At 34.9% G+C, this 26,884-nt stretch overlaps 1 protein-coding gene across 2 annotated transcripts in view; it reads right to left on the reverse strand.

The window, feature by feature from the left end:
• Positions 1–25,956, reverse strand: part of BORCS5 (BLOC-1 related complex subunit 5) — a 200,090-nt gene extending 174,134 nt beyond the window's left edge. The window contains exons 1-3 of one of the 2 annotated variants that reach the window (XM_053718911.1): positions 25,876–25,956; positions 25,028–25,123; positions 13,946–14,089 (exon numbers count right to left, since the gene is read on the reverse strand). In XM_053718911.1, the coding sequence (XP_053574886.1) occupies positions 13,946–14,089; positions 25,028–25,085 (202 nt within the window). In that variant the 5' untranslated portion in view covers positions 25,086–25,123; positions 25,876–25,956. Of the gene's footprint in view, positions 1–13,945; positions 14,090–25,027; positions 25,124–25,817 lie in introns of both variants that reach the window. The other variant, XM_053718912.1, reaches the window with a different exon arrangement.
• Between the last annotated feature and the right edge of the window lie 928 nt (positions 25,957–26,884).

Raw genomic sequence — 26,884 nt, forward strand, 5'->3', positions numbered from 1 at the left:
TTCTAAATCATAAAAGAAAAAAATTGGGTTTTATTTCCCTTTAAATATTTACATAAGTTAATTAAAAAAATGTAAGTAAACCTTACCCTTGGGGAGTGTCATCTGGCCACGCAGAGCCTCGGTACTCTGAAGCAGAGCAGAAATATAATACTGATCACGTATTTGCCCGCCGTGCACGCATTTGTAGAATTTATTATACCAGGCTTGTGTGGCACAATACAACAAAGGTGCACAGCCTAATACAGGGCATGCAAGCTTAGAAGGCAAGCGTGCACAAACGTTATAGTGGGCTGCACGATCCAGGCATAAATACTCCCAGTCAAGGTGCAGCACATAAGGGTGTACAGATGATCGATCCCTAACTGTTTTGTGCTATAAAGTGCAATTAACTTGTATATTTGTGATCTATTAATAAAAACTTACACTATGTTTAAGTTTAAATATTAATTTGTCATCCATATTTGGGTTTGCAATATCTAAAGTGTTAGAGAACAAAAAGTGACCAGCGCCAAAGGACAAATAATACTACACACTCCAACTAGAAAATGGGACTCTCAGTGGACCCAAAGAACATACAGATAAAATAAATACTAGGGAGCGCTCAGACCAGCTAAAGAGTATCAAAAGAGACCAGTTTATATCATAATCCACTATCTGTCGCTAGCAGCTGCAGAAACTTAACCACAAAAGTAGGGACACAACAGGACTATAATAAATACATTAAGGGATATATAATACAAATTAATAATACCAATAGTATCAATAAATAAATGAATATAAATAAAACTGAAAGCAAATAAATGATGAAGGTGCCGGTTACAGATAAAATGTATTTAATAATGGTAGGAATGGATCACAAAATATTACTATCTAAACAAAAAATCATAAATTTAAAAACAGTTTATTAAATTCTAGGTCGACCTAGTGCATATAGATTAATTAATAAAATGACATAAATATAAATAGATACAAATACAAAAAAGTGAATGTGAACAGCGCTTACAGAGTACTAACAAAAAATGCTAAAAAGTCCCAAATGAGCTAAGGATATGACAATCCACACAGAGCGTGATTGTGGATACACTCTAGGTATACTGATACAATTTTATAATATGCCGAGTATATAGCAATCCACACTGGTTTTTAGTTCCATGCCCAAACTGAAAGATCAGCTGGCAAATCCAGTAATATATGATCCAGACTTAAAGACTAACAGCAGCGGTAATCCGAAGCCAGACAGTAACTGCAGAAGGTTGGTCACTGGAGTGAGTTCTCCTAATGACGAAAATATCCTTTAGTGCAATACCAAATACAACGTACTAAAACGATATCTGTACTCACAGCTTGGTAAATGAATGTCGGCGTCAGTCAGACATTAGTCGTGCAGAGTTTTTTCACAGGTTCCTGTTTGTCCGACTTCCTTAAGATACCAGCGGAAGTAGTTACAGGGTTACCAAGAAGGATACGGCTAGAAACCCAGTGATAGCACAGTGGTGATTCTACTGGGTTAGATCATAAAGCACAAATCCAAACCACCTAAGAAAACACCTGTATAGGGACTTACCACTGTATCACTTGTAACAGGCTATTTCGCCTGTATCCGTCAATCAATATAAAAGCCCCTTAGCAGGAGCTGTGAATTAGAGCAACGCGTTTCAAAACCTCAGTTTCTTTATCAAGGATATTTTCATCATTAGGAGAACTCGCTCCAGTGACCAACCTTCTGCAGTTACTGTCTGGCTTCGGATTACCGCTGCTGTTAGTCTTTCAGTCCGGATCCTATAGTACTGGATTTGTCAGCTGATCTTTCAGTTTGGGCGTGGAACTAAAAACCAGTGTGGATTGCTATATACTCGGCATATTATAACATTGTATCAGTATACCTAGAGTGTATCCACAATCACGCTCTGTGTGGATTGTCATATCCTTCGCTCATTTGGGACTTTTTAGCATTTTTTGTTAGTACTCTCTAAGCGCTGTTCACATTCACTTTTTTGTATTTGTATCTATTTATATTTATGTCATTTTATTAATTAATCTTTATGCACTAGGTTGACCGAGAATTTAATAAACTGTTTTTAAATTTATGATTTTTTGTTTAGATAGTAATATTTTGCGATCCATTCCTACCATTATTAATTACATTTTATCTGTAACTGGCACCTTCATCATTTATTTGCTTTCAGTTTTATTTATATTAATTTATATTATATATCCCTTAATGTATTTATTATAGTCCTGTTGTGTCCCTACTTTTGTGGTTAAATATCTAAAGTGTACAGACCCTTCAAACAAATCATTCACTTTTTGGAAACATCTATTTTATTTTTCAGTTAATAATGTTAGTTATTTGGTACACCTATGTCATCTCAGCTAAATTGTTTTGAGTTACTCTTACCATTCATTATTTTTATTATATTATTCCTGTTATAGTTAAAATGGAGGAAAATATTCTAGATGACTAGGTATCTTTTATATTAAAAGCAACAAAGAAAGCAACAAAGAAATAGCAGTAATTAACCTCTCTGAATATGAATTATCTAATGTAGAAATTGAACTTCTTAATAAAGGTCTATCATATGCACCAGCACATGACTTTGAATTAGTGAACACTTTGATTGATGTTAACAAATTTGTTCGTAAAATAGTTTTAAGGAAACATTTTTTGCATCAACAGGACACACAACACATTGATGAAACTTTTGTTCCCACTTCAGCTCAGTCAGTAGGTTTGAAATACACTGACCTAGCTGATCTCACCAACCTAATTTCTTTACAACAAGACACCATTAGACACATGGATACACTTAAAAACACTTGCACTTCTTTTCACTTTAAAGGTACCTCATACTTTTATCCAATTCACTCTAGACACCAATTGTTAGATTTATATCAGAGAGTTGTTGAAAAAGAATTGACAGGCCTATATAGGTCAATTGAACAGAAGAAATCCTCAAAAATAATAAATGACAACATCACTAGAAAACAAAGACAAGCATTGACTAAATTACAAAAGAATGATAAAATAATGATTACTCAGGCCGACAAGGGAGGAGCAGTGGTAGTGCTAAATAAAAAAGACTATATATCAGAAATACACTCTCAGTTAAGTGATAATAGCTTATATACCAAATTGACATTTAATCCAACACAGTCCTTTAAAAACAAACTTTCTCATTTACTGGACTATGCTGTTGAAAACAATTTTATGAACAGGGATTTAGCTGACTACCTTTTTGTAAATGAACCCAGCACCCCATACTTTTGCATAGTTCCTAAGATACATAAACGTTTGGACAAACCTCCGGGCCGGCCCATAGTGGCCAGCAACGGATCTCTATGCGAGAGGTTGGGGTGTTGGTTGGATCATGTTTTGCAACCTATAATGTTGGCCCTACCGGGATATATTAGGGATAGTGCCCATCTAATTTCACAGCTTAAAGATTTAACCTGGCATGACAATTACACCTGGGCAACTATAGATGTGGCGGCCCTATATTCAAATATACCGCACTCATTGGGACTCCAGGCAATTGATGCAATGTTGCATAGACATTCTAATTACGGAGATGACTTTATTTTGTTTATAGTCCAAGTAACAGAGTTTTTGTTACAACACAATTTTTTCATGTTTCAAGGGGATTACTATCTGCAGAGATGCGGTACGGCCATGGGGGCTAAATTTGCCCCCGCCTACGCTAATATCTACATGGGCTGGCTTGAATTGAACCGCATCTTTGCAGATAGTTTCCCTTTTATTGATAACATGATTCTATATGGGCGTTTCATTGACGATATTATCGTCATTTGGGATAAACAGAATGGCCATATGGTTGATTCCTTTGTAGAATTTATGAATGATAATGGATACAACTTGTCTTTCACTGCTGAATCTAGCACTACTAGCATTCATTTCTTAGACTTACTGATTGAAACTACACAGGATAGAATCATTACTTCTACTTTCCGTAAACCATTGGCACGTAATACAATTTTGCGAGCTGATTCTTGTCATGTCCCTCATCTCAAGAGAGGTATACCTAAAGCACAATATTTGCGATTACGCAGAAATTGTTCTGAAATTACTCAATACCATGTACAAGCTCAGGAATTGACCTCCAGAATAATTGAGAGGGGATATGACAAAGCGTCTCTCAAAAAATTGGAAAAACAGATAGCTTTTATTGATAGAAAAGAACTATTCACGTCACATAAAAATAGGTTCAAATTGTCTACTACTGGACAAAAACAATCTCAGGAACATAATATATTATTTATTACTGAATATAGTAGACAATACCGTGATATTTGCAATATAGTACAAAAAAATTTAACTATACTTAAGGGGGATGACTCTCTAACAGAAGTACTATCTAATGGTACTAAATGTGTAGCTAGAAAGGCTCCGACTATTGCAGATATAACTAGAAAAAATCTAGTTGGAAAACCAATTACTAACAGTGCCACTACTAATTGGCTTACTCCCAGAACTGGATGCTTTAAATGTGGCCATGTACCATGTAAAGCCTGTACTTGTATTTTAGTTACTGATACATTTTCCTCAAGTGTTACACAACAAGTCTTTCATATTAAAGACAGAATTGACTGTAACTCAAAATTCATTATCTATCTGGTCAATTGCCTTCACTGTTCAAAACAATATGTAGGGATCACGACTCGTCCCTTCAAGGATAGAGTACGTGAACATCTAAGATCCCTTGAGGAAAAAGAACCCAAAACACCTGTAGCGAAACATTTCAGACTTCATGGTTTTGGATCAAAGTACTTTTCCTGTGTGGGTATTGACATTATCAAAAAGCACCCAAGAGGGGGCGATAGAGAAAAGTGTCTGATAAAAAAAGAGATTTTTTGGATAGTTAAGTTACATACTAGAACTCCAGAGGGTATGAATAAAAGAATGGATGTAGATCTTTTTGTAGAATGAGTATAGATACCATCCGTTTCCCTTCTTGAATGTAGAAATAATGGGTCTACTTGTTAGCTTTATTACTATACCTACCCCTATACTTATTTTTGAATCTATTTTTAGATTAACTAGTCCTTGAATTTTTCATTTTGATTAAGATATGCTATAATTAAATATTTTCTTATAGAAGATTTAGTAATGTTTCTTGTTCTTTTGGTTCCTCTTTTTTATTGCTAAACAATTTTATATGGTTTATGTTTTTATTTACCATTATTCTGCTATTAGTTTTGAATATCTTTCCCTATAGTGCATATAGAGAAAATATATATTCTTTCTTTGCTACAGTATTTTTTGTTTATATTTTTATCTCATTTAAAACCTTTTTTATTTTTATGAATAGGATTTCTTAATAAATTGTTTTTGTCCTTACGAAGGGAATATAATGATTATTGGGACACTTAAAATCTCTATTGCTATATTATGCATCTACCCTATGGTTTATTTAAACCAGCAGATTTTGGAAGTCCCAATGTTTATCAGATCAAGTGTACATGTATATATGTATATATATATATATATATATATATATATATATATATATATATATAGGCATGTTATATGTACACTTTTTTCTGTATTGTATTGTTTTTTTCTCTATATTGTATTGTTTTTTGCGTTTATATAGATATGTGTGCATACATTTTTGCTATTGTGTTTATCTATATTTAGTTTTAATATTTTTTATTTGTTATGTATTTTTTCATTTACAAGTTTATGTGTACACATATTTGAATGTATTAATGTTAATACATAATGATAATTGTATTTGTGAGAGATATTAAGCCTCTATGCTTACCAATGGTACACTCAGGTGGATCAGTCATTTAAATTAACAGCTCATGATTAGTATCTGTTTTCTTACTACCTGATTGGCTGATGGTTCGCTTATAGGCTTTGGCTTTGCTCTGAGATCGTTACCTCTGATAAAGCGCATGTGCGCATGCGCGAAACGCGTCAGGTGTATTCTAGGTTACACACATTACTATGAGCAACATTGCTGAATAAAAAACTTTTTTGGCACAAGTTCCATGAGTCCGGAGTTCCTGTTTCTTCCTCCTTTGGATGTATCGAGTCTTATCTTTTATATTGCCTCAATATTTCTAAAGAACTGTAGGGTTGATTATTTACACATCATTATAACATATGTGACTGTCAAAACTAAAAAAAAATTAAAGGGACAGTTTACACCAGAATTGTTATGGTTTAAAAATATAGATAATCCCTTTATTACCCATTCCCCAGTTTTGCACAACCAACATAGTTATATTAATACACCTTTTACCTCTGTGATTACCATGTATCCAAGCCTCTGCAGACTGACCCTTATTTCAGTTCTTTTGACAGACTTGCATTTTAGCCAATCAGTGCTGGCTCCTAGGTAACTCCACAGGTATGAGCACAATGTTATCTATATGGCACATGTGAACTAACACCCTCTAGTTGTAAAAACATGTAAAAATGCATTCATATAAGATGCGACCTTCAAGGGCTAAGAAATTAGCAAATGAGCCTATCTATGATTAGCTTTCAACTAAGAATACCAAGAGAACAAAGAAAAGCATTATGATGATATTTTTTTTTTAGCCAGGATGTAAGGGAGAGAATACTGTAAAATTGCTTTACCCTTAATGTGTTCCCAATTACTTTTTATACCAACTGCAGAGTATAAAATGAATGCAAAATTGTATTTTCAGGTTTATTTCAGTATATGAAAAAGCTGGATTTTGTGTTTTTAGGCCACAACCTATTAAAATGGGTTGAGCTGGGGGGGGGTATCTCATTACTTTATCACTTTTGTGTACTCATAAATGCTTCCTTTTCATATATCTGTCTGTAAACCAAAGCCCAATATTTAGAGAGAACAATGGGAAATTAACATTGTATTACCTAATCTCTTCTATACCCCACTCAAAGTGCAATTTCTGCAGCTGGCTGCGTTTACACAGCAAATCAAAGCATAGACCTAAGTACAGAAACTTTCAGTATAGGTAGGGATACCACATGGTAAATCAACTATTTCAAATTCCAATATAAGTGTAAAGTAGCTACTTTAATTCACTCTAGTAGGTAAAGTTTCATTGAGAACAAATTAAAGAGGAGAAAAATGTTGGGTAAACTGTCCCTTTAAGTTAACATAAACTAATATTAAAAATGTTCTATTTTTATTGCACAAATTATCATTAAATACAGTTCTGTTAGAAGCGGCCTTCTAATTGCCAAAAAGCAACGCCAAAGCCATATATGTGTGCTATTTCTGAACAAAGAGGATCCCAGAGAAGCATTTACAAGCAATTGTGCCATAATTGCACAAGCTGTTTGTAAATAATTTCTGTGAGAAACCTAAAGTTAGTGAAAAAGTGAATGATTTTTTTTATTTGATCGAATTTGGCGGTGAAATGGTGGCATGAAATATATCAAAATGGGCCTAGACCAATACTTGGGGGTGTCTACTACACTAAAGCTAAAATTAACCCTACAGGCTCCCTACAAGCTCCCTAATTAACCCCTTCACTGCTGGGCATAATACAAGTGTGGTGCGCAGCGGCATTTAGCGGCCTTCTAATTACCATAAAGCAATACCAAAGCCACATATGTCTGCTATTTCTGAACAAAGGGGATCCCAGAGAAGCATTTACAACCATTTACGCCATAATTGCACAAGCCGTTTGTAAATAATTTCAGTGAGAAACCTAAAGTTTGTGAAAAAAGTTAATTCTTTTTTATTATTTGATCGCATTTGGCGGTGAAATGGTGGCATGAAATATACCAAAATGGGCCTAGATCAATACTTTGGGTTGTCTACTAAAAAAAAAAATACATGTCAAGAGATATTCAGGGATTCCTAACAGATATCAGTGTTCCAATGAAAACAAAAATGGTTTGGAAATAGCAAAGTGCTACTTGAATTTATTGCCCTATAACTTACAAAAAAAAAGCAAAGAACATGTAAACATTGGGTATTTCTAAACTCAGGACAAATTTTTTAAACTAGTTTTTTTGGTGGTTGTAAATGTGGACAGATTTTGGGGGTCAAAGTTAGAAAAAGTGTGTTTTTTTTCCATTTTTTCCTCATATTTTATTTAAAAATTTATAGTAAATTATAAGATATGATGAAAATAATGGTATCTTTAGAAAGTCCATTTAATGGCGAGAAAAACGGTATATAATATGTGTGATTACAGTAAATGAGTAAGAGGAAAATTACAGCTAAACAAACACAGAAGAAATGCAAAAATAGCCTTGGTCCCAGATGGTCAACAAATGGAAAAGTGTGCTGGTCACGAAGGGGTTAATCATTGGATTTTATCAGACCAATGACCTTAAAATTGTTATCAAGTCTCAAGTGAACTCCAGAGGCCTGTAGATCATGAGATTTGAGCAAACACCATCATATTAGGCTTAAAGGGACAGTCAAGTCCAAAAAAAACTTAGTTGAAAGATAATTTTAGGAGGTTCATATGCCAATTTCTTAGACCTTAACGACTGCCTCTAATCTAAATGCATTTTGACCACTAGAAAGCATTAGTTCACGTGTTTCATATAGATAACATTGAGCTCATACATGTGAAGTTAGCCTGGAGTGAGCACTGATTGGCTAAAATGCAACTCTGTCAAAAGAACTGAAATAAGGGGACAGTTTGCAGAGGCTTAGATACAAGGTAATCACAGAGGTAAAAAGTATATTAAAGGGACAGTCTACACCATAATTGTTATTGTTTTAAAAGATAGATAATCCCTTTATTACCCATTCCCCAGTTTTGCATAACCAACATAGTTATATTAATAAACTTTTAACCTCTGTGATTATCTTGTATCTAAGCCTCTGCAAACTGCCCCGTTATTTCAGTTCTTTTGACAGACTTGCAGTTTAGCCAATCAGTGCCTGCTCACAGATAACTTTGCGTGCATGAGCACAGTGTTATCTATATGAAACACGTGAACTACCACCCTCTATTGGTGAAAAACTGTTAAAATGCATTCTGAAAAGAGGTGGCCTTCAAGGGCTAAGAAATTAGCATATGAACCTCCTAGGTTAAGCTTTCAACTAAGAATACCAAGAGAACGCAGCAAAATTGGTGATAAAAGTAAATTGGAAAATTGTTTAAAATTACATGATCTATCTGAATCATGAAAGTTTATTTTGGCCTAGACTGTCCCTTTAATATAACTGTGTTGGTTATGCAAAACTGAGAAATGGGTAATAAAGGGATTATCTTTATTTTTAAACAACAAAAATATTGGTGTCGACTGTCCCTTTAAGGAATCACCAAGTCCTAAAAGTACAGCTGAACTTGCTGCATATGCCATCCGTCATTTATGTCCATGGGAATTTATGCAACTCATTCAACTGTTGCCAGATATTGCTAAGAAAAACCTCAACCTAAAGGATGAGATATGAGACTTCTCCAGTACAAACGTCATGCCTAAATTGTTTTTTTAATTTTGGTTTGATAGAAGGCATGCTATCCAGCATGACTGGTGAGAAATCTTCTAGACAGCATTATCCTTGTTCCAGTGAAGAAACATTCTGGATGGCTTTGTCAATGAGCAGTATGGAGAGATGATCTATAACATGGTCTTTTGAATGGACTCTGAAGGAAATTAATTCTTGATAATGCAGTTTATTTGTGAGGTATAAGTCTGATAAGTCCTTTGAATCACATCCAGAATCTATAAATCTTTTATCAAGGCAAAAGGTATGATTCCCATAAGCAAGATCTATATAGGCCTCATTTCAGGAAGACTCAGTAAAACTGCTGTAGTTTGGCTCAGTCATTTGGAGAGTGCTGGACCTTCTTTATCTGTGCCAGTTCTGATTTAAATCCCCATAGGTTGCTTCCAAATAAGGCAAATGGGGTGATTTTTATGCAGAAAAGGCTATAAGTGCATTCCAAACATTTTCAAACTCACCCAGTGGCTGAGATTTATTAAGCTGTAATCCCGTCTTTTGAGGCTTTGCAGTGGAGGCTCGCACAAATTTAAGAAGCAGAAATTACATCTTTAGCCCCTCCGCTTTTTAAGTGGTGGCAAGATAAATCACCTTAAAATGTGCTTGTTCCGGGTTATTGACATGTCCTCTTATTGCATAACAGGTTGCATGAGAGCAGGGGGAAGCATTGCACAAGAGAGCTGTTGTGCATTGTTAAATTTTGCAGTGCAATGCTGCATTGTATGTGGCTATTGCATTGTGATTTTGTCTGCCTGCAATCTTGCTAAATTTTTAGTTCAGGGCTTGACACATTTGTTTAAAATATAGAAGCCAGCAACATTCGGCCTTCCCTATGATTGATATATATGTGTGTAAATATTATAAAGGTGTTTACCACAGAGTGGAATGGAAAAACTTTAGTAATAGACAGACTAACCTTATTCTCAATCTCTGTGCTAAGCTTAAATATTTGTTGGTTTTGTGTACACAGCCTATACAACTAGTGAAAGGAGGGGAAGCACAGGCAGATTGGCTCTCTTATTTAAATAAAATATTTCCTTGTGCAGTACAGCATAAGGTAAAGAAAATATAGTGGAAATATCACAAGGTACAACTGTAAATAAAATGTAATCTTATCAAAATCATTCATATTACAGGAGCAAAACCCTTTATCCAAGTATATGTATATTTGCTTATACATAATTTTAGGTTCAGCACCATGGATAACGCTTGCTTATTGGTGGCTACATTTAGCCACTAATAAACAAGTGCAACCCATGTTCTGAACAAAAAATGGGCTGCCTCCAAGCTTTACATCCCTGCGTTTTAAATAAAGATAGCAAGAGAACAAAAAAAATTTGATAATTAGAAAGTTGCTTAAAATTGCATGCTCTATCTAAAGATGTTGCATGTTCTATCTAAATTGCATGTTCCAAATTGGGATTTAGTACCCCATTAAGATTTAAGCCTATCAAAGAGGCAGAGGTGGTATGGTATTTCATACACATTAGTATTGTACATTCCTTATTGATTCATTAAACTCATAATCTGGATTTGGAGATTTCTTGCATACTTACACATATTACTTTTCATCAATTATATACATATATTGTAATATATATATTCCTACACGCTCAAAAACTTCTCTCTTGTCTGATGGGAACTTGTTGACGATAACCATCTTAAATGTCTTCATTTCCCAGATCACCTTGTCTTCTGTACAACAAACCAAGAAGCGGATGTATAAAATTCTGCACACTGAAAAATCCTCAGATGACTTGAAGACAGATTACTTCCCTCAACTAATCAGCCATCCATGGTCAGAACATACGTCTACATGAAGCCCCAGTCACTATATGCTTGCAGGTCTGACTGGGCCAGGCCCAGATTTCCTTATCACTGCAATGAGAGTGCACACGACTGTCATAAAAGCCCAGGGTAACATTAGCACAACAAAATACTATTAATGATGAGTGGGCATCTACACTAGAGCATCGCAAGCAGCTTCAACTATAATAAGGAGATAATCTACCCACCAGCCTTCCCTGAGTGCAGGAACAACAAAAACGCAACTTTTCTTGCAATTCTATAACAAGTTGAACAGAAAAGAGTAACGGCTGCATTTGCACCATAATTAAATGATGACTACATGTATCATGTAATGGGTCTTCCAGGTTCTAAATTTAGGCTAAAACGTACACATTTATGCAACTTCTTGGGTGATTGCATTTCTCTTAAAAGGCTTCCTCCAACACACATGAAACTATGGCAGCTCTGTAACCAAGCAGACAAATTGGTCTTTTGGCCTAGTGCTGTGTACATGTATAAACAAAAAGAGAGTAAAAAACAAATGTTGTGCACTGCTTCCCCCTGCTGCTCATAAACCAGACTGCACTATAGAGTAGAAATGCTGAAGTTTTAACCTCAACACGCATAAAACGTTTGAACAAAGTACCCTATTGCAATAAATTAGCATGATTTATTTTTCTGCTTTTTGCTGTAAACTAACATCTGAAAAGTGTGCTTGTTTCACTTTCTTCCAGGGAGGCTTTTCTGTGAACTAATGCCCCCTCCCTTTTTTTTTTCTCTAGTTATTAGCTCTCTTAAAAAGTGCATGTCTGTCAAAGGAACTGAGGGGGCCGTCTCCATAGGCTTAGATACAAGGTAATCACAGAGGTAAAAAGTACTACTAAACGTAGTATATGACTGTGTCGGTTATACAAAACTGGAGAATGGGTAATAAAGGGATTATCTAGTTTTTTTAAACAAACATTTTCACGTAGACTGGCCCTTTAAGATAAATTTGCAGGAGCATTAATGGATATGAGAGATAGAGTATTTCTGCTTAAAAGGGATATGTACAAATGCTATCAAGTAATGACATAGGTTCTTCTAATTAAACATCACAAGTCCATTGTATAATTGTTTGTAACATACCTCAGGATTAAGTGCCGAAAAGTGATTAATTTATTTTAATACATTGCACCAGTTATCCAATTTCAAGATAGCTAGACAGCTAAATCCATGATAATGTTTCAAATAAACACAACAACTAACAAAATGAGAAACACTGACCCTTCAAGAATTTAAACAAAAACAAAAAAACAGGGAGGTCTAGTTTATTTGAAAAGATTGTAGCTAATAAAGTAATTAATCCAAAACTCCAGCTAGAAAAATACTCCTCATTGAGTATTTTATCTGCATTTCCTTTATATAGATTACAAGCTCTTCTGGCCCTGCATTTTTACAACAACATTTTCTACAGTTTGTTTTTTATATCATTAATTCACTCCTTTTTTAATATAGTTCTACTGCTATCATAGTGAAGCAATGTGTACATGGATATATATATAAATATGGATGAAATACATATGTACAAAGATGAAGCAAAAACAGCACAGCTTTTTGTTATGTTCACGTGTACAGTCAAAGTGAAAGGAAACACTAGGTTTCACTATTGAAATAAACAAAGGGGACTTCATTCAGAAAGCTCCTTTATTTGTTTCAAGCGATCTCTGGTCTGAGCTGATAAGGCAGCCCAGGGTAGAACGCTATTCAGCTAAGATGTGACGTTTTCACCTCTTAGCCAATAGTCTTGCAGCAAATGATTCAAACAGAGTGTAAAATTGACTTCTGTAAATGATACTCTTAGCATCATTAGTTGAAAAGCATGTATGAAGGTTTAGGAGTGTGCATGTGACAGTAGCACTATACGTAAGCAGTTTTATAACTATGTTATACATTTGCAAGAACACCAGGTGGCTGCAGTGTTGTTTACTGCTTCAGAAATGTGCATGCTACCTATCTAGATATCTCTTCAACAAAAAAAATACCACGAGAATGAAGAAAATTTAATAATAGAAGTGAACTGAAAAGTTGTGTTTTGGTTTTTTTTTTAAATTGTATAATCTGTATAAATCACAAAATAAATATTTTGTGTTTCATATCCCTTTAAGTACAAATCAATGCTTTGTGTTTTTTTATTACAACAATTAAACAGGCTGTTTTATATCCCTTTAATATCAATGATTTCCCAACAGCATGTGACATTATTCCCACACATTCATAAAGAAGTTTACGCTTATACAAACAATTCTAAATGCACTGACATCACACTGTGAAAACTAAGTAAAGAACAAAAAAAATGATCCTGCAATTGATAAAATCTTTACATTTAGAAACTAACAATATAATATTTATTTGTAGTTGATTTAGCTTGTGAAAGATTTTCATTAGATAAAAGCTGTGAGGTTCATTGCTGCATGTAATGTATGTTAAATAACTTTAGGTATAAAAAAAAAAAAGGTGTATAATGTTATATTCCACACTATCACAACTCCCCCCTGATCAACTACCCATCAACCACAAATAATTCGCCTTTGCTGGCTACATAATGTAAGGATCAGCATTTTTATACTACAACAGGAAACTTGAACTGCAAAGGCTGTAAAAACAATAACAGTGACTACTGGTAGAAATATAGCAGTAAATATAAAACATCTGCAAGACCATCACAATACTCACTTTACCTTTTAATAGTGGCTGAAAGGTGGGAATCTCTTGTAACTTGATAACTTCAGGATCTTTGCTGATGTTCCGATGGGACTGTGTTCCCGGAGCCACAACCACAATGTCGTCCATCTTTGCTCTCTGTTTGGCAGGGGATGGGGATGCTGCAGGTGGGATTATATATGTAAAAGGTAAAGGGAGCTAAAACATATGGCTAATTTGAGAATCCAAGTATATTCAGAAGTGCATAGTAATATAAATATATCAGTTAAAAAAAAAATAAAAAAAAACATTTACAGATATAATACTTTTACATTTCCCCCCTTTAAGTACAGTTATGACTCACACAAGATGGAATGCCTAGCTTCAGCAAGCTGCAATTAATGTTGACCAGTAGTGAACAGTATATGACAATATGACTCTTGGGCGACTGCACATGCACAATACCACTTTCCAGAGAGTAAGCAGCAGAGATAACCACGGTGTAAGGATATATGAGGGCCTCTAACGCACGGATACACAATCTGGGAGCCAAAGCTCCTACATTTTCAGATTAGTCCATAAACTTTTATATTCACAAATTATGCATCTGGCTCCTCAATGCTTTTGTCAGATTCTAATTTGGTGGCTCTTCTCATAGACCTTAAAGGTCAGGTCAGGGATAGTGAGCTTGTTCAGCCAGATTTTACCCTGTGACATTCTTTTCTTTTGTCACCTGTAATGTTGTGTTCTAAACTGCCTTTTATCCAGAATTTCTCATTCCCTCATTTGAAGGTCACATTCTTCTAATAGGAAAGTTAAACAGTGTTGTCATCAGCCTCTTAATCTCTCTACTATCGCATGTTATTTAAACAAGGAGCAGCTTGGTTCCTGCAAACATAAACATAAAAAGTCTCAAAATATAGATAGCAACTATATATTTGAAAAAGTATAATATATAGATATTTACAAGTGCAACCATAAAAGGTAGCCTAATAAAATGCATAAAAGGTAAAGTAGCTCAAACGGTAGGGAGATTTTCCAAGCAACATCATAGAGTCAAATTCAAAGAAAGCACTGTGTTCCTTAAAACAGACTCAGGGCTCCATGTACGACGCAGTGCAAGCTGATCAGGAGCCGATGCGGGGCAGGTTTGCACATATGAGCCTGCTTCCCGAAATGTAAGAAGCAGGGGTCTCTGAGGTAGCAAAGAGAAATCAACCAAACTCGCTCACTCGGGGTGACTGACAGATCAGTGTGTGTAATGGGCCAGTGGACAAACAGATCTGCTGCCCGTATGCAGCGAAGGCGTGCGGACAACTTAAGTCGAGAAACTTGTCCACACGCCGCTTGGTACATGGGGCCATAATGGCTATAACTATATGTTAGAAAGGAGTGATCCAGGGTATGGAGATCTGAGACACTACAGAACAGCTCCTACTAACTTTAGGATTGGTGCCACTTATATCTATGCCGAGTATGACAGCAGCAGAGGCTTACAGATCAGTAGGACCTTGTTGAATGCAGTAACATTTAATTGTTACATTCCCTGTGTGCTCCTCCTCTTCTTAGTCTATAAAATCAATGGCTAGAACAGAGACTAAATAGGGACATAACTTATTGATAACTGAAGTGTTTTACAACTAGATGTTTACCTAAAAACGATATAAAAGTCCTGTTTTATAAAGGCATAGTATATATAAGCAATTAATCACTAAATTGCAAAATATCTAACTACAAAATAAATGTTAGACAATAATTAAAATGGTTATTACTTTGTTAGCACATAATGCAAAGTTATACAAGTCAGGAACAAAAAAAAAAAATATATATATATATATATATATATATATATATATATATATATATATATATATATATATATATATATATATATATATATATATATATATATATATATATATATATACACATACATACACCCACACACCAACACACACATACATACAGGTAGCCCTCAGTTTACGCCGGGTTAGGTTCCAGAAGGAATGGTTGTAAATCGAAACCGTTGTAAATTGAAACCCAGTTTATAATGTAGTCAAAGGGAAGTGAGGGAGTTAGGTTCCAGGCCCCTCTCAAAATTGGCATAAGTAACACCTAATACATTATTTTTAAAGCTTTGAAATGAAGACTTTAAATGCTAAACAGCATTATAAACCTAATAAAATAATCACACAACACAGAATATATAATTAAACTAAGTTAAATGAACAAAAACATTTGCTAAACAGCATTATAAACCTATGGAAATAATCACACTACACAGCCTTTACTTGCATTTTTCTGCAAACAGTTCTTTCTATGCATTCCAATCTGGACTGATTTATAGACAGGAAGATCTTGTTCCTTTGCAAGCTCCTTGATAGCTCAGGTCTGGTTAAACTAATTAATTTCAGCTTGCTTAGCTTGCATATCTTTTCTGAAACACAAGCAGACAGCTCCACCTACTGGCTATTTTAATCAATGCACTGCTTCTCAATAGCAGTCAGATTGTTATTCTGAAACGGTGCAAATTGAACCATTGTAAACCAAGGTGTGTGTGTGTATATATATATATATATATATATATATATATATATATATATATATATATATATATATATATATATATATATATATATATATATATATATATATATATATACACATATACATATATACATACACACACATATACACATACCAAGAAAAAATACAATTTTCATGGTTCAGACAGAGTATGCAATTTTAACACACTTTTCAATTTACTTGTGTTATCAAATTTACTGTTCTCTTATTATTCTTTGTATGAAGGCTGATGAACAGTAGTGCACTACTGGGAGCTAGTTGGTGATTGGTATCTATGCACATTTGTCTCTTGTCATTGGTTCATTTAGCTAGGCACCAGTAGTGCATTTTTACTCTGGAGCAGAGTTTAACTATGTGTTTAACCCATCTGCAGGAGTTAATAGGATAGTCTAGTCCAGAATTTTTTTATAGTTTAAAAAGATAGACAATCCCTTTATTACCCATTCTCCAGTTTTGCATAACCAACACTGTTATATTAATATACTTTTCAGCTCTGCGATTACCTTGTATTTAAGCCTCTGCAGACTGACACCTTATCTCAGCTATTTTGACAGACTTGCATTTTAGCCAATCGGTACTGACTCCTAGGTAACTCCACAGGAGTGACAACAATGTTATCTATATGGCGAACATGAACTTGTGCTGTCTAGTGAAAAACTATCAAAATGTACTGGGATAAGAGGCAGCCTTCAAGGGTTTACAAATTAGCATACGAGCCTAACTAGGTTTAGCTTACAAAAAAGAATACCAAGACAACAAAGCAAATTTGATGATAGAAGTAAATTGGAAAGTTGTTTAAAATAACATGCTCTATCTGAATCAAAAAAGTTTTATTTTGACTACACTGTCCCTTTAAACACTGTAATATTCAGGCAATATAGAAATAATAAAATGCTCTAACAGAGTGTTTTTCTTTTTGTACTTGTATATACATTTAATCTAGTACTGGAAAAAACACCATCCCTACAAAAATTACAGATTTTGGAATCCATAACATTAGGATAAAATAGAAAGTTTACATCTCTGGCAAATACCTACAAAAAAACTATAAAAAACAAACAATATTGTAGCCATCTGACCACAGATATATGCATTTAACCCAATCACAAGGACAGTGGATGTAAGGTATTAGATTGCAGATATTTCATAATTAAAACATGTTATAGAGGTTATTGGTGGAGGTGTTCACACGCTTCTAAGCACCTTTTAAATGTATGTAGTAAATGCTCTATTGTAATACTGATGAAGAAAACAGGTTTGCTGTTTCACTGTGCGTCACTTTTTATTTTTTCACTGTGTATAAGTATTTTGCTTATTAAAAAAAAAGTTTTGGTTTTGCATTAAAAATGATTAATCGACTGTGGAGAGCTATAGAGAGGCGTCTCCGATTATTTCTGGGCGGAGATTTCTCTCTGACACCTAGAATTGCGTTGCTGAACGACCTGCTGAGATTACCATGTAAACTTAGACTCGCTTTACTTCAGATAGGCTTGACAGGAGTTAAAGCACTAATAGCACTACATTGGAAGACCCCCCACACACCGACATTGACAAATTGGACGGACCAAGTCACAGACTTACTAATCTTGGAGGAATATGGTTATACCAAGAGGAGAAAGCTACATTTGCTAGCTGACATAAGATTCCTGTGGGAAGACGGTTTGAGACGTTTCAACCCTGTTCCCGTGAATATCAGTTCTAGAACTAACGACTGACCAGAGACGGCCGGACCTTACTCTGTCCTGTTCTGTCCCCTCTTTTCTTTTTCTTCTTCTTCTTCCCCACCCTCTGAGGGGTCTAAGAGAACCAAATAGGGAGAGATGGATATTGCTCAGTTTCTCGGGGGAGAAGATAAGTAGAGACGTACAGACTACATAAATCTTCATTAGATTTCCCCAAAGATATAGAAACACACTCAAACTATATTATAAGCGGCTGACAGGTATTTTTATTTGTATTTTTGTTTTTAGTTTTTCTTTAGATTTGCAATGTATATTGTTAAGGTTTGTTTATTTCAAATAGGATACTACCTAACCGGGTATTGGCTTCGTCTTGAACTTAAACTATGGACAACGGTATATAATCAGCCTCCCGGGTTAAGGTCAGGTCAGGACTTTTGTTTCAATGCTGTTTCAACAACTGGTATACAAAATGCAAAAGTATAACATGTAAAGTGCATTGTACAATATTTATATAAAACAATAAAACATATATAAAAAAATATATATATTAATAGATTCAATTTTCTAAAAAAAAAATAAAAAATGAAGGCATAGGGTTTATAGGTGATAAGGAAAGGTAGATGGGAAGGAAAGCAGTAACAAAACAGATTCCTATAATCCCAAAACTCCTATATCCCACGGCACAGCGCTCTTTACTCAATGAGGTGACGCTGAGTTTAGCGAGAAGGCAGCGACATGGAAAGGGTAAGTTTAGTACCCTTTTTTTACAAACTGATTACTGAAAGTCTTGTTTACTTTTAGCAATAGTAACTCATAGGGTTTTTTAAAGGATTAAATTTACCATCACTTTAACCCTTTGAGTGCTAATGACGGCTCAAGAGCCGTCACCCTAGAAGTAGAACTTTTTTTCACTTTCTGCGATGACATTTTTTTAGCACTCCCCCACACCTTGATGGAGGTCTAAGAACCCCCATCCACTCCTACCCCAGCAATCTGGCCTGGTTACTTACAGGAATCGCTGGGGCTTCCCTCCCCTCGCGATGACGTCATTGCGCAATTTAATTTAAAACTGACAATTGTCAGTTATAGGGAGATAGGGGCATACTGCTTAGATGCCTGTATCTCAGGCATCTAAGCAGCTAAAGACCCCCAATATCTACTATTGGGAAGGTAATTGTCTACTCTTTCCAATGGTAGAAGTCTAAAACCTAAAAAAGTAAAAAAATAATTATTTTAAAAAAAGTAAAAAAAAAAAAGAAGGATTTGAGTTTAAGTATTATAGCTAAATGATCACCATGGTAACGAGCGTTACCGCAGTGATCACCTAGCTGAGAAATGTTGAATTCCCTTTTACAATACGGACCAATATTAAATTTGGAATCCCATGATCACCTGGATAATGTGGTAACAAATTAATAAATGGTAGAGGAATGCTATTTAAAAAAAAAAAAAAAATAATAATATTTTTATAATCAGTCTTTTAGCAGCTCTCTCCATCTTTCAAAACTTCTGCATTTTTACTGCAAAAAAACTTATTTTTTGCAAAAAAAATTATATATTTTCTATGGGCATAATAAAAATATCTATTTATTTTGTAAAGAGAATTATGGCTAAGCATCTCGATGCTGAGGAAGCAGCCGGGTTCTCTATGAACTCAGACTCTGATTCCTTCACTGATGATGCATATGGTATATAAACTAAATATTTCTAGAAAGTACGCACCAAGCCACATTAAATGTGGGGACACATGTATTGCTAGCACAAAATCACTTTTTTCACATTGTATGCGCTATTTTTTTTAAACCTGATGATATATACACATATAATAATGGTGTAATTTGAATCTGCTGGGTCTGCTGGAAAAAAACAATATATAGTTTATTCACACAAACTTTACTTCTAAAAGTGTTTAAACGTGAACTGAAACAAAAAGCTCAAAACCAGCTTAGCACACAGGTGGGAAATGGCTTAGCAGCCAAAGGGTTAAATGGACATTAAAGGGACAGTCAAGTCCAAAAAAAAGTTCATGATTCAAATAGGGCATGTCATTTTAAACAACTTTCCAATTTACTTTTATCACAAATTTTGCTTTGTCCTCTTGGTATTCTTAGTTGAAAGCTAAACCTAGGAGGTTCATATGCTAATTTCTTGGACCTTGAAGGCCGCCTCTAAACTGAATGCCTTTTGACAGTTTTTCCCCACTAGAGAGCGTTAGTTCTTGTGTTTCATATAGATAACATTAAGCTCACACATGTGAAGTTACCCAGGAGGGAACACCGATTGGCTAAAATGCAAGTCTGTCAAAAGAACTGAAAGAAGGGGGCAGTTTGCAGAGGCTTAGATACAAGGTAAGTGGTAAAACGTGTATTATTATAACTGTGTTGGTTATGCAATACTGGGGAATGGGTAATAAAGGGATTATCTATCTTTTTAAACAACAAAAATTCTGGTGTTAACTGTCCCTTTAAATTCACATTTGAAAGAGGAGAATAACCATGTGTCTTTCTGGGATGCAGGTGATCACTAAGCTAAAAGTATTTATTTTAGTAATTAAAATATCTATATTGGATGGGAACACATGAGCCACTCAAAATAGAGGAGAGAGACCAAGAGTTTACAGCCACAAGAGAATGATTTTATATAGGCATGTAAGTAAAAGGTTAGGCACTATGGCTCCAGAGCTTTGCCGCACCCTGTCTTAGTGTTTCAAGATGCGAATAAGTGATCCTTTTTAGTAGGGGAATAGCCATATCAGATAAAAGTGTATGTGACTGTGCTACTCTTTTTTTTTAATTGAGTCTCATACCTTTGTGGTTAGCTATTTTTTTCTATGAGCATCTTATTCACAAAACACAGTGCATTTCTAGAGCACTATATGGCAGCAGTTTTGCAAGAGCACTAGATGCCATGTAATACTCCAGATGGCTACCTAGGTATCTCTTCAACACAGAACATCATGGGAACAAAGCAAATTTGATAATAGAAGTACATTTTTGGGTTTCATATCTCTTTAAATTGTTATTGTTGTTTTTTGAGAATAATAATAATAATAATAATAATAAGACAGTTGAACTGAAATCATTCCACCAACGATGACAATGCACATATGTAGTATGGTTTTTTAGCTAAACTGAAAAATGATGGAGTTTACAACATACTCATGCTCTTTACCTCAAACTTAATACATTATAGGGCAGATTACGAGTTGAGCGCAAAATATTGCTTGCGCAAGCGCGATATTTGCGCTCCACTCAGTAATACCAGAGCACGCAAATGTGCACTGGTATTACAAGTTAGGTGTAATGTGAACGCTGCCTCTCGTTCGCATTGCAAGGAAGCTTTGCGCCCATGAAAGAGCGATTCCGTCGGCTCCAATGGGAGCTTCGTTCTCATGCCGCGAGACATGGCATGAGAAACTAGCACAATGAAGGGGGTAAGTCGCACAACGATGGGCAGCAAATTGAAATATATTTGTATATGAATGAATATATATTTATGTGTAATATAAATATATATTTACAGGGAACACACAGTTCCCTATAGACTGCAATGTAAAGGCACTTTTCAGTGCCATTTTTTTTCTAACACTCTACACCCGCTCACTTTAACCCCTCATACCTGCTTCTTGCAGTTATTTTATCAAAAAATAAAAATGCTAAAAAAAATATTTTTAAACAATCACACTGCACTTTATTTTGGGGGCACATTTTGAAAATTAACCAGAGATCTCATCTCTGGTTAATTTTCGGAACGCTAATTGCTACCGTGAGCTTGCGGAATCAATAACAAGACACTTGTAATAGCTGGTTATTTATCTCGTGCCAGTAATTGGGCAAGGGGTGCGCAATAAATTAGCGCTCCACTTGTAATCTAGCTCTATAGATCTCTGCTACCTTCCTGTTGTTCATAAATATTTAAACTTGTATATTCATCATCACAAAATTAATATGTTGAAACAAAATTTTCTGGTTATTTTAAATTCTCCACACAATTTTTTAACTGTGCTGTGAAGTCAGATTCTGAGATGGAACTTTCCTTAAAGGGACATAGATGAATTACATCTTTACATAGAAACATGTATTAGCAAAAATGTTTCTAGTAAGAGCTAGCCACTGTTTCAGTGTGAGCATTTTTCTCTGCACATGCATGTGAACCATAGCTAGATATTCTCAGTGCACCAGTATTTTAAATAAAGTAGCTGCTCAGAGAGCCAGTGGGGCATGTATCATGTCGGCAATAATTCAAATTGAGTTCAAAACTAAAATGTACCAGTGTGCGTTTCAATTTTGGCTGACCCTTTTTTAAAGGACCATAATAGTCAAAAAATGACATGCTCTAAATCATTAGAACATATAATTTTAAGAATATCGACCCTGCAGAGAGGTTAAATACACAGTAGAAGTACGATTAAGAACCTGCAGAGCACTGCTGTTCCCACGCTGAAACTGCAGATGATCTAATCATCAGCGCTAGTCTCAGTTGCACTCAGATGTGCAACTAGTGCAGGGGTTAAACACACAGTAGTGCAAGGTAGTCTTAAAATTGCATTAACAAATTAGAGCATCTAATTTTTCAACTATTATGGCTCTTTATAATCTGTGATTTAGAAGACACCTTAGTAAATTGTAAAGTATACTGTAAAATTGTTTTTCCATTAATGTGTTTTTAATGACTTATTTTACCAGCTTCAAAGTATAAAATGTCTGAGAAATTGCTTCTTTAGGTTTATTTTGGTATATGAACCAGCTGGTTTTGTTCTTTGAAACCACAACCCATTATTCTTCTTATTATTATACTTTATTTATAAAGCACCAACATATTCCAAAGTACTGTCTTTGGAGACAATTGATATAAGTAAAAGAATGATACAATACTTGTAAGAGACAAGACAAAATTTGACAAACAAATACAGAAGGATAGGGCCCTATTCTCATGGGAACTTGCAATCTAGAAGTGTGAGAAACAGGATGTTAGGACTGCAAGATTGAGAAAGATGTTAAAGTGAAGGTAAACTTTGGTGACTGAAAGCCCGTTTTTTAAAAATACTATTAAAAACAGGCGCACTTTCATTCATCAAAGTTTACAAAGCAGCCGTTTTGTTAAAAAAAATTACCTTTTTTTCTTTTCACAGCCAGAGCAGCTTCCCCCACATAGAGATCCTCTCTTCACACATCAGCAATACCTAATCCGGCTTCCTCCAATCACAGCATGGCCTCAGGCGATGACTACCATGGGGGGAAAGCTGTGATTGGAGGAAGCCGGATTAGTCATTGCTGATGTGTGCCCCTGTTTTTAATAGTACTTTTAAAAAACGGGCTTTCATTCACTAAAGTTTACCTTCACTTTAATATAGAGTTAGATGAGGGCAATTATTAGGTAGGTGGAATGTATTTGTTACAGAGTTGGGTGGTAGGCTTCCCTGAACAAAAATGTCTTTAAGGAGCATTTAAAAGATCTTAGGGGGCGGGCTGGAGTATTTTTGTTGATTAGTGAGGACAGGTAGATGGGATTCGGGTTTTGAAGGTCAGGATGAAAAAGTTGAATTTAATTCTGCTGTGAATTGGGAGCCAGTGAAGGGATTTAAAATGTGGATTAGCCTGGCAGGGGGCATTTAAGATGGATTGAAGGGGGAGAGAGGAAGACCAGTTAATAGGTTAAAAATGGGTTGAGCTTGCAGGGGAATCAGATTTCCTTATTTTATCACATGCTTCTTTATAGTACCTCTGTCTGTATACCAAAGCCCAATATAATACAGAAAACAATTGAAAATTACGTTTTTATTGCTTATAACTCCTACCTCCCACTGGGAATGTAATTTCTTCTGCTGGCTATGTTTACATAACATTCCTATAGCTAATACTTAAAGGGACAGTATACGCCAATTTTCATAGACACAATAGACACTACTACAAAGAAGAATATGCACAGATACTGCTAAAAAAAATCCAGTTTAAAACCTTTTAAAAACGTACTTAGAAGCAGCCAGTTTAGCACTGTTGATGAGGTTAGACTGGGACACCCATTGAAAGGGTCTGGGAAAGCATGAAAGGCAGACACTCCCTCCTCCCCTGCATATGAAAAGATCCATTACACAAACAAGAGTCTGTAGACATCAATATACATCAAAAACTTTGGGGTTTGATAAGAAGTCTGAAAACCAGCACAATGTTATTTAAAAATAAGCAAAACTATACATGTTAACAAAAATATTCCCAGATGGGCTATGGATCATATACAAAATATTTATGCAAAGAAAAATCTAGTGTACAATGTCCATTTAAAGGGACAGGAAACTCCCAAAAAAATAATGATTCAGAAACTAGAATATGCAATTTAAACAGCTTTCCAATTCCTATCTAGTTAGCCAATCACAAGAGACAAATGTGTGCAGGCACCAATCAGAAGCTAGTTCCAACTAGTGTAAGATAGGTGCTTATTCTTTTTCATCAAGATATACCAAGAGAACAAATCACATTTGAAAATGGAAGTGAATTTAAAAAAAGTGTCTTAAAATGACATGCTCTATCTGAATCATTCACGTTTAATTTTGACTTTTCTATCCCTTTAAGTATAGAAAATTTCTGTATAGGTAGGGAAACCACAGGCAAAATTAGATGCCAATACAAAGGTAAATGAGCCATTTGTAAACCATTTAACACTCCAGCAGTTATAATGGATAACTGGGAACAAATTAAAAGGGGGGGGGGAATAGGGGAACTGTCCTTTTTAACTCTTGATTAGTTTGCACCATTTAAGTTGATAATAATAGCGCTGCATTTTCGTTCACTCGTATGTTACTACACATCTGACAATGTCTTTTTCATCTTTTAAATTAATCTAATTAAGACTCACCAGATGAATTAACGTCACCATGCCGGAGATCACCTTCTGAGCTCTGCTCAGCCCCCATTCTACCCAACTTTTAACAGGTCCGACCTTCTGAAGTTACTGAAATGAAAAAAAGTTGCATATTATTTATATTTAAAATATACACCTAGCATACCCATCTCAGCAACATATAATTAAAAGTGACCATTTTTATATTTCATGGAAATGCTTTCAATATCTAAAGACTTTGTGAACATTAATAGTACAACACTGAGAAATAAAATAAAGTTTTATTTTATTTTTTTTAATCCACGCAATCTTTTTATAGCCATTTCTTTGTGCCATGGTCATTGGATAAGAACAGTAATTATTCTTAATAATAGGGTAGTTTCAACTAAAATAATTTGTGCTAAACAAACCCACTTTTTATTTCCATGTTCTATGATAAGCCCTGTTCACTAACAGTGCATAGGAGTTGTTATCACTGGCACAAGAATGTATACATCGGTTTCTGCTGGCACAAATGCATTCCTTGCTAATTTCAATGAATTTGTACTCTGATATGCAAAAAAAACAAACAATTATAGCTCTTGCATTTGTATAATAGAATGTGTAAGTTTTCCAAATGCAATGTGACCATTCTACGTGCAACTTTTTTATTTTTACACACAGGGCGTTCCTTGTGTTCTATTACTCAACGCACAATAACTAATTGTAATGTTTTAACCGTTTAAATGAATATAGCTTAAAATTGGAAGCTATACCGAATACACTACTTTCATTTTTAACTTTAGCACGAAGAAAAATAATCTACACGCTGCGTGAACGGGTCCTTTCATATACGTATTTAAGTATATCAACAAGTCACGAACACTCAAGGCTTTCTCCCCAATGCTGTCTCATGACCCGCAACAAGCCGGAAATCCCCAATACTGTCTCCGGTTGCCCTGGTTACCTCTAGCCTACTTCCTGGTCATTTTGTCACGTGATTCAAAGTTTTGATTCCGGGTTGTTGGCGCAGAATATGATGTGACGTCATTAATTGAAAACGTTTACTAAAACCAAATGTTTATTTACTGTGTTCTATCAAGAATTTTATTTTGTGTTATATGAGTTCAAAAATAACGTTTTATATTTTGCACACCAGAAAAACGATGAATACAAATAATATATTTCGTAAACACACGTTTTTATTTCTTTTTATTGAGAGAATACAGGTAGCCCTCAATGAAATGAAGACTTTAAATGCTAAACAGCATTATAAACCTAATAAAATAATCACACATCACAGACTTTACTTGCATTTTTCTGTAAACAGTTCTTTCTATGTATTCCAATCTGGACTGATTTATAGACAGGAAAATATTGTTCCTTTGCAAGATGCCCAATAGTTCAGGTCTGGTTAAAGGGACAGTAAACCTTAAAAATAATGTTATATAATTCTGCACATAGTGCAGAATTATATAACATTATATTAGCCAAACATTATAAAACCTAATGTACCCTATTAATTTTTTTTTTTAAAAACGCTGTTTTACAGACCCGCTCTCTGTACTCTGCTGAGCGGGTCTGTTATATTTACTCAGCGCATCGGGCCAGCTGTATAGTCACAGCCCGGCCCTGACAGCAGGAGCGAGCTGCACTTAGTCTTATGGCGCGGTCTGGCCGGGCTGTGACTATACAGCTGGCCCGATGCGCTGAGTAAATATAACAGACCAGCAGAGTACAGACAGCGGGTCCGTAAAACAGCAATTTTTTTTTAAATGAATAGGGTACATTAGGTTTTATAATGTTTGGCTAATATAATGTTATATAATTCTGCATTATGTGCAGAATTATATAACATTATTTTTAAAGTTTACTGACACTTTAAACTGATTA

The sequence above is a fragment of the Bombina bombina genome, chromosome 6 (assembly GCF_027579735.1).
Source record: "Bombina bombina isolate aBomBom1 chromosome 6, aBomBom1.pri, whole genome shotgun sequence".
NCBI classification, from domain to species: domain Eukaryota; kingdom Metazoa; phylum Chordata; class Amphibia; order Anura; family Bombinatoridae; genus Bombina; species Bombina bombina.